This window comes from Rhea pennata, chromosome 10, assembly GCF_028389875.1.
Source record: "Rhea pennata isolate bPtePen1 chromosome 10, bPtePen1.pri, whole genome shotgun sequence".
Classification (NCBI taxonomy): domain Eukaryota; kingdom Metazoa; phylum Chordata; class Aves; order Rheiformes; family Rheidae; genus Rhea; species Rhea pennata.
In genome coordinates, this window is record NC_084672.1 from 14,320,569 (window position 1) to 14,329,185 (window position 8,617).

The 8,617-nt window shown below is 42.5% G+C and overlaps 1 protein-coding gene across 1 annotated transcript in view; it reads right to left on the minus strand.

Moving 5' to 3' along the window:
• The window catches only part of ATOSA (atos homolog A), a 46,265-nt gene extending 38,447 nt beyond the window's left edge, over window positions 1-7,818 (minus strand). Inside the window, exon 1 of the mRNA XM_062583813.1 lies at window positions 7,468-7,818. Within this exon, the coding sequence (XP_062439797.1) occupies window positions 7,468-7,483 (16 nt within the window). The 5' untranslated portion in view covers window positions 7,484-7,818. The remainder of the gene's footprint in view (window positions 1-7,467) is intronic.
• Window positions 7,819-8,617: the final 799 nt, after the last annotated feature.

Below are 8,617 nucleotides of genomic sequence, written 5' to 3' on the forward strand. Positions count from 1 at the left end.
TACCTTGGAGTAGGGTGAATGTTGGTATCAACACTTTTGATACAACCATGCAATCCCAGTTCAGACTAATCTTGACAATTTTGTCCCTGTACAGTTCCTATTGATATGAAAGTCCCTTTCCTATACTCTACCACTGGAACATTTATTAAAGATCTTCTCTTCCTGGTGCATCTGTTCTCTTCCCCCAAGTCTGCTTTATTAAAATTAAAAGCTTGACTAAAAGCTGTAATAAAAAAGGCAATAGGATATCTTATTGCAGCTGTATTTTAAATACTCATAGCTAACATATAAACAAAATGCACTGAAAATTACAACTTTCTGTAAAGTTATCTGAAAGAAAAAAGTCAACATACCAAAAATGCACCATGTCTATCATAGAGGTTATATCTTCAGCAAGTAGTTAACACAGACTTTTACTTAGATGTTACTCTTAGCTTCCTTTTTTGCCCTTCTAAGTATGTGGGCAAAGCTTTCTACCTAACTTGCTAGCCTGCTTGAAGGTGCTAATTTGAACCACGGTTTGACTTGAATTGTTGGTCTAGTGCCCATGGCAGGGAACCAAGAAGAACAATACCTGGTGGGGGGGAAGGACTCCCCACTGCTCCGAACAGTAACAGTGTGTGCTGACCGCAGCAGGGGCTCTTCCCACATGCCTCTTTCCCCCCATCCCTAGAAGAGGAGATTCACCACTGTTGGGACATCACCCTCACCACCTCCCACAGTGGTGCTGGCTCTGCTAAGGATATGGGCTAATGCTAACCATTCTCAATTCTCCGCTGAAGTTCTCTCCCTCTCTCTGCCTCTCCTTCCATCCCTCTGTTGTACCTAACAAGATGATACTCGCACAGTGTACTAAGAAGGAAGCTTAATTTATTGCAGCACACTGAAGTGTGAAATATGCCCTAGAAATTCTGAAGATTCATCAGTGGGCAAGAGGAAGAGAATATTTGCGTGCACAGTTCCTGTAAGATGTTAAAGTAGTGCAACCAATCACTTGATTTTTTAATAGTAAAGGTCACAATTTACAATGGATGTACTTATGGGACCAACACTGTTCCCAAAGATCTAAATGGAAAAGTCCACTACCTTCATTGGATACACAGCGTAGAATATATAATAAAGCCTCTTTATTAAAAATAATAGTAATTCTACCTTAAAAGAAAGTCTTGATTTTCTTCCCTAGAAGAACAAAGCGATATTTAACAAAAGATTTGATTTTTTTTTGAGTGAAATGAACTGATCACTATGCCTTCATCTGGTTAAGTGCCCAGAGAAAAGCATAAGTGCCCAGTGGGGGTACTCAGCACATACTTGGACAGAGAGACTGGATACATCCCCTGCAAAAAGAAAAATGTTGGTCAAATAAATGTGTATAGGTGGAAAACTGAAGAATTCCTTTCAATGCTCTTAGGTTGTCCCAACAAACTTTTCACTAAGATCGTTTTGTTCATCTTTACTTGTAATAAGGATTTTTATATTTAGAACACAGGTAAAATTTTTGTTACTATTTCATACACAAGTGCTTAATTCTCCATATGTTCATTTGCTTCTACTTTGCCTCCCTAAATTAATTACATCTTTGTATTTTGAGTCAATATAATTTTATATTTATTTAGCAATGCTGTCCCAAATAGCAATGTTAAATAAGCTTTGGTCCCAAAGCTAATTTTAAAAGGGAACATTCATTATCAAAAAAAACCTAATCAGGCCCATCTAACAACAGGAAAGATGTATAAAGACAAGTGAGTTAAGTATAAATATTTGATTTGGTCTGAATAACACTGAATTGTTAACAAACAAAAAAGCTGCTGGAGAATTTTCATGAGTAACAACTCAATTGTCTGTGAGTAGACTTCATAAAAATCTCTTCTCCAGTCGTGGTACCAAGTAATGCATGCAGATCAAGGATAATTTTATACTTCTGAGGCTGTGTGCATAAAGCTATATTCATCCAACCTGGCAAGGAACAAGCAGAAAAAGAAGTACATAATGAATGTACAGTCTTCCAAAGTCCAGCCACCTATCCAGGCCTGAAAGGCATGCTTCTGCATTTGCATTCACACAAGTTTATAGACAACTGCCTACTAAAACAAAGTTTTATTTGCACTCAGGAGTACAAAGGTGACTGTGAAATTGTAAGTGCACTCCTAAAGCATTTCACATTTTAAAACTAACTTCTGTCTAAACATTAAATACGAATGATCTGCAAAGATACAAAGAACAACTACACAATTTACTACCACGTTGAAAAAAAATGATGCGAGACATCTTCAAAATCTAAAAAAATTAGCTTTCAATTATCACATCAGGATGAAGAAAGTATTATTAGGTACAATTACAGTTAACCTACAAGATCTTATTGATTAAAGAACAGCTAGCAACCGACAAACTGCTATCTTAAACTTGTTGCTAATAGAATAAAAGGGTATGGCTATTTCAGTATAATTCAGCAGTTGCTATTAGTAGGCATTTGTCAAAATACTAATCATCTTGCAAACAGTGAACAACACATAGCAAGTTCTTCTAATAACGTCTCATAGCTGATTTGTCCTCTTCAGTTACTGTTGCCAAAGATTGCTAACTTTAATATGCAGAACTTAATTTGGCAATAAACTCACATCTCTTACGACAGTTTGTATTTATAAGAGTTAATACGGTAAAAAATATTTTGAAGATGACAGACATCAATCCAATAATAAACTCAAAAACTGCCCTTAGAAATTGAATCTAATCTGCTTCAGCTCAAAAATCTGACCTGGCAAGCCAAAGCTTTGGACTTCAGAAAGTATGGAATACAATAAGCAGGGTCAGTTATACATATGAAAATTAACAATTCTTTAAAATAGTTTTGGTAGTAGACATTTAATAGAAGAGTACATATTCCTGTGTTTTGGGAAAATGACAGAATTGCATTTAAAGAACTCACACTCTACTGTCAACCGGAAAAAAATCTCAGAAGGTTTATATTCAGCTTCCACTGTGCCCGTGTATTATACGCTATCAGGACAAATCTGTTTTCCTCAAAGATTAGGGCTAGATGGCTTCATGACTTATAAATGGAATCTGAGTGTAATAACCCAACCACCCGTCAGTATGTTTTATCCTAAGCATTTTGTGGTTTTCTTTCTTTTAAATAAAATTCTTTAAGAGTAATCTCAGTAGGAAAAGCATACACACATACACACACACCCTTTCCCTCACTAAGCTACTAGTCCCCCCTCACTACCTGGGTCTTCCCACACACAACAAAGCATTTTTGTTAGCAGCTTCCTTCTGACACAGGAAGTAGCATCACCTTTAGCTCATTATCACACAACCTGCATTACCCCTGGCAGCCAAGCCAGAAGCATCGCTAAAACACTTGCAGAGTGACAGCTTCACTAAGCAGGAAGTGCCTCATTTCCAACTTATTACTTTGTTTACTGTCCACATCATTCCACCACTGAGGAGTTTAAGTGTTACGGGATATTTCATTGAAAAGGTATTATAGAATTAAAGTGTCTGTATCATAGTGCAATAGGGAACACTAAATTATAACTCATCTTTTTTGAAAAGGTCTTTTCACTTCTTGATTTACATACTCTGTAACATACTGTCTTTGCTAATTTATTTTTTCCCAAGAAATATTTCACAGTTAATGTAAGGTATAAAATCAAGTCTCGTTCTTAAAATCAAGGGCCTTATCCAGACCATGATATCCACAATTCCTAAAGTCAAAAACACTGGTTCAGCTCATTTCCCTCAATCTGATGGCCCCTCATTATTCCTCATGCATTTGGAAGGAACAGAGAATTCAATCAACTTTTCAGCTCCATTAATCTCTCTTCCAGCCTTCCTCACAGATTCATTCAGAAATCCTTCAGGTGTATTTCCAATATGAAGTAGCAAAACAGACTTTAGTTAAATCTGAAGAGTTAGCTATATGCATACCAAACCACTAAATAAGGTACAAGATAGTTAGACTCCTGATGTCTTGTAATATTCCCATAGCAAACTATCACTACAATGTAGATTCAGTAAAACCACAAGTTTGTTTTTTTTTTCCCTCACTTGTGCACCAAATGCACTGAAAGAGCACACAAGCCATCCAAGTTTGGCAGTGTGCTATCACCCTGACATTATGCAATGTTTTCATTAACTCAGATGGTGAAACAGTATGTTTATAAAGTTTATGGACAAGGCTCAACTGAAAGAGTTTGCAAGCACTCTGCTATGAATTCTAGTCCTGCCTTCCAAACTCAGTAAACTGGCAAAGTGATCAGAAGTCATTAGAACACAGTTCAGTAGAAGCAAGAGCAAAGAGCTAAACTTGAGAAAGGAAATAAAGGTCCAAATATGCAAAACAAAGTAACTGACTAAGCAGCTGTAGTGCAGAAACTAAATCTTGAGGATATCATCAAAGCTAGGTAAGTCAATAAATTATTACTGCAAAAAGACAAAAACAAAACACGCTCTAAGAAATTTTTTTTACTAGAGCACTGTCTATGACAAAGGAAGATAAATCATTCTTTTCATTGTCACTACAGAAGCCTCAGCTGCAGCAATGTTACACCGTATTTTGAGATACTTCAGCACTGACTTGCGCTGAACCACTGCACTGACCAGTGCAGAAAGACAAGCAGCCCTCAGTAATGTAACTGCTGCACTGTCTAGAGCTGGTGGAGTAGTTAGAGCAACAGCTGCCTTTCTGCATTAACACCCTAACCGATGGATAAATCCTGAATGAAGTTCATGGAAAAAGCCACATGAATCCCTGCTCACAGTAACTTTGCACCACAAAGGAAATCTACATTCTTACTTGTATCTTCAAAGCCATCACCTCTTACCCCAACTTGCAGAATGGCTCCACCACTTTGCCTTACAACACTCCACATTCTATTTCCTCCACGCTGCTCTCAAGTATTTAATGTCTACATCTCTGTAATTTTCAAGTTTTCCCTATTATAAAGGGAGGTAATTTATTTTAGGGCTGAACTTCTCTACCTCACAAAAAAATGTCTCCTTTCATTTATATTTATCCCTCTCACTCCCTTAAATTTAAAATATCCTGTAACACTTCATCCTGTTAAAGAAGGGGTTGCAAGTTTAGATCTCCCCCTTCTTCCCTTGCACCATCCATCTTTGCTGGTGATAATGAAAATCCTATGTGGAAGTGTGATAAAAGTGAAATCACACCTTGTCCCAATATGTCTAGGCATTACAATGTTATTCAGTAGTTTTAAACATAACTCCAATTACAAGAATAGCATATCTCTGCTCCCAATGGATTCTGACATCATTATTGATGAGCATGAATAATCCATTTCAAGTCTTTTAAAGTCTGTTTCTTTACGCTTTACTTGGTGTGCTGATTTGCAGACTTCTCAGAATTTTGAAGGTCTGTGGAAAAGGTGTAGAAAAGTGAAGACTGTGGCAAGTCGAGTGGTCTGCTTCACCTCCGTCCTTTGCTATTAACTTGCAAGGACTGGAAGCAGGTGACTGCACACTTGACTGCTTGTATCCGGTGGTGCAGCTGCTATGCAGAAAGCAGCACATGCAAACATTTGCATGATTCGTGCCTCCTAAGAGCATCTGTGGGCTGCATGTGGCATTTAGGCAGCACTTTCACAACCCCTTTTGTGCATGGTATTACCTATTACACTAACACACAGTTAGGCTAGATGCATTCACTAAAAGGCTGTAGATAGTCTCAAGTTTTAGTCAAGGTCAATGACTGACTTAAAGACTCCTTTGTTAGCTAGCTTAAAAGAATTAAGTCATTATTTCTGAAAGGTTTCATCCAGTTTACCATAGCAAAATATATCCTAATCTCAATGTTAACTGGTGGCTTCCAAGAAAACAAAGCAAAACAAAAGAAACGAACAAAAAATCCTGAAACTTGCTTTTTTTAAAAAAAAATAAGTTTGCCCCTCTCCACAACAGATTGGTTAAAAAGGCACATGATCACTTCTTATACAACAGCTTTTTCAAGAAAAAGCTCCCCAATATTCTATTTTTTTTCTGTCTCCAGATAAGAAAAAGAATAGACAAAGGTCATATAAAGCATTTGAATTGCTACAACAGGGTATTTTAAAGCTGCAAATATTAACTTGGGTTTTATCTGATTATTTCGAAATTTTATTTCACCTTGACAGTAGACAGTTTTCAAACTTCAATGTCAGATCTTAGAAACTAAGATATTCTAGAAATAACTTGCTTGCAGGAGTCAATCCAGGTGAAGGTTTCTTAGGTATTAGCAATTAAGAAAACAGCAAACATAACAGAGTGCCTATTGTCAAATACCTGGCACTTAAGTCACATTAATTTATGCATAAAATTACAATCAGTTCTGTACTATATATATGCTATTGTCACAGCATATACACACATAGAATCTATCCAAGAGTGGTCATTTATGCAGCGTCTCCATTAGCAAACATGCCATTAACAAACCTAATTAAGACAGGTATGTCATGTTAGTGTTAGTATTTTTAAGACATTGATTTTAAGCTATATTAAAGTGTTTCTCAAAACACTGAAGTCATTACAGAACAGAAAAGGCTTTTAAAAACTGAAAGCAGTCAGGTAAACAATAGCATTATCAAAAACTTTTAAAAATTCAAATATCTAAGCAAGGATTCTTTTCAGAAAGAAAATAAGGCTCCAAATTCTACAATGAGCACTCTTAAGATTTACTATTAAAAATATTTTTTTTGCTTTAACTAACAGGAATCAATGATCACTGATCATGTGGTTCAAAATAGAAGTCATGACATGTTTTCAACTCTAGGGGCATCGGCAGCTGTTGCTGCACTGCAAAAGAGCTGAAGTGTTATAAACATATACGTAGACAGTCGACTTTATTTTTCTGTGAAACCTGGTATGGCAACCAAGAGAAGATCAGTAACAAAACGATCATGAAAAGTTAGTATTTTAGAATGCTTACTATGATAGAGCTCCTTTGTAACTGGCACAGATTTAAAACAGAATCACTCAGGTTTAACTTAGGGTTATTTTCAGAGTGTTTTCCGGTTACACTTCGATGTTTTTTTACGTAGGCTGATATTGTATATCGATGCCCGATTTATCTTTGTCTGCCTCTTGCTTCAGTACTGCAGTCCTGTGCCAAAAGGCTGGCTGCATTCGACATACAAACTGCACCATTTCCCAGAGCAAAAGGAGTTTGCTACAGTGTTTGTCTCTTCTTCATCAGACCAGGCGAGACAATAAAATCGCGAGGCACAGGCAGAGCACACGATTGCTAATCGTCTCCAGATTATACCTTCGCAGCGTCCGCATCTCCTCAGCTGAACCCAAGGACCTGCATTCTCCCCCATCCCCCCAAAGTCACGGCGCAGGATAAGGGAACGGACTGACGGCACAGAAACAGAATACCAGGCTACTGCTAATCCTAGAACCAAGCCAAAAAAAGAGAAAAAAGAAAAAAGAAAAGAAAAAATGAAAAAAAAATCTTAGTAAATTGTTTACCTCGTTCTGGCTTCATTTTCTCTGTTTCTTCAGAGAGCTCTGAAACAAGCCTATATGATTTTTTGTTCTCCTCGGGAAGACTCACTGACGCTGCCTCCGGCTAAGGGTTTTCTCTCCGGTGTGGAAACGAGCCACCCCGGCGCCGCAGCGGGGCCGCGCGGGCTCCCCAGCTAGCAGCCAGGCCCGCTGGCACCCATCGCGGCGGCAGCCTGCTGGCGCGGCTGCACGCAGCCAGCCTCTCTCCGCGCCTGCCAATGTGTCCTTCCTTGACACAGCGCCCGAGCAGCTCTATTTATAACCTGCCGGGGAAAAATCCCACAACAACGAGCCGCGGCTCCCCCCGCCGCCGCCTCTGAGTCACCGCCGCTCCCTCACCTGCGCCGAAGTGGGCAGGCGCCGACCCCCCGCCCCGCCCGCCCGCCCGCCCGCCGCGGCTCACGGCGCGGGCCGCGGCCGCCGGGCGGCCTCGGGGCCCCCCGGGCCTCCCCGCCGGCCCCGCGGCGGCGCCTCCCCGGCCCCCGCGGCCGCGGGCCCGGCCAACGGCTGCGCGCCCGCCCGCGCCGCGGCTCCTCAGCGGCTCATGCCGCGCGCCGCGGGGCCCGCCGCGGGGAGCGCCCGCCGCCGGCCCTTCACCCCGCGCACACAGGCGCCGCCCGCCGCGCAGCGCCGGGTGCCATGGCTCTGCCTCCCGCCCTTCCTCCTCCTCCTCCTCCTCGCTGCTGACTAACTCCCCTCCTCTCCGCCCGGCTCTGCTCTGCCTCTCGCCAAGCGGGTCGCACACATCACGGCCCGGCTGCGCGCGGCCGGGAGAGGGCGCGGGCACAGCGGGGCCCGCTCCGCCCACGGCCCGCCGCCGCCGCGGTCCCCGCTCCGCGCTCATCCCCCCACGCCCCCGCCCCCGTGCGCGGCGCGGCGCGGGGCAGCCCGGGCGGGCGGCGCCGCCGCGCAGCGCCCGTCAGGGCACGGGCGCCCCACGTGGCCCCGCCGCAGCCAATGTCCGCCCGCGCCTCCGGCCGCGGAGCAACCCCGTCGCCATGGCAACCGCGCCCCGCGCCGCCCCGGCCTGCCGCCGGCCGCGGGCCGCCGCGCCGCCCCGGCCGCGGCCTCGCTCCGCACACCGGCCCCGCACACCGGCCCCGGCCGCAGCCAC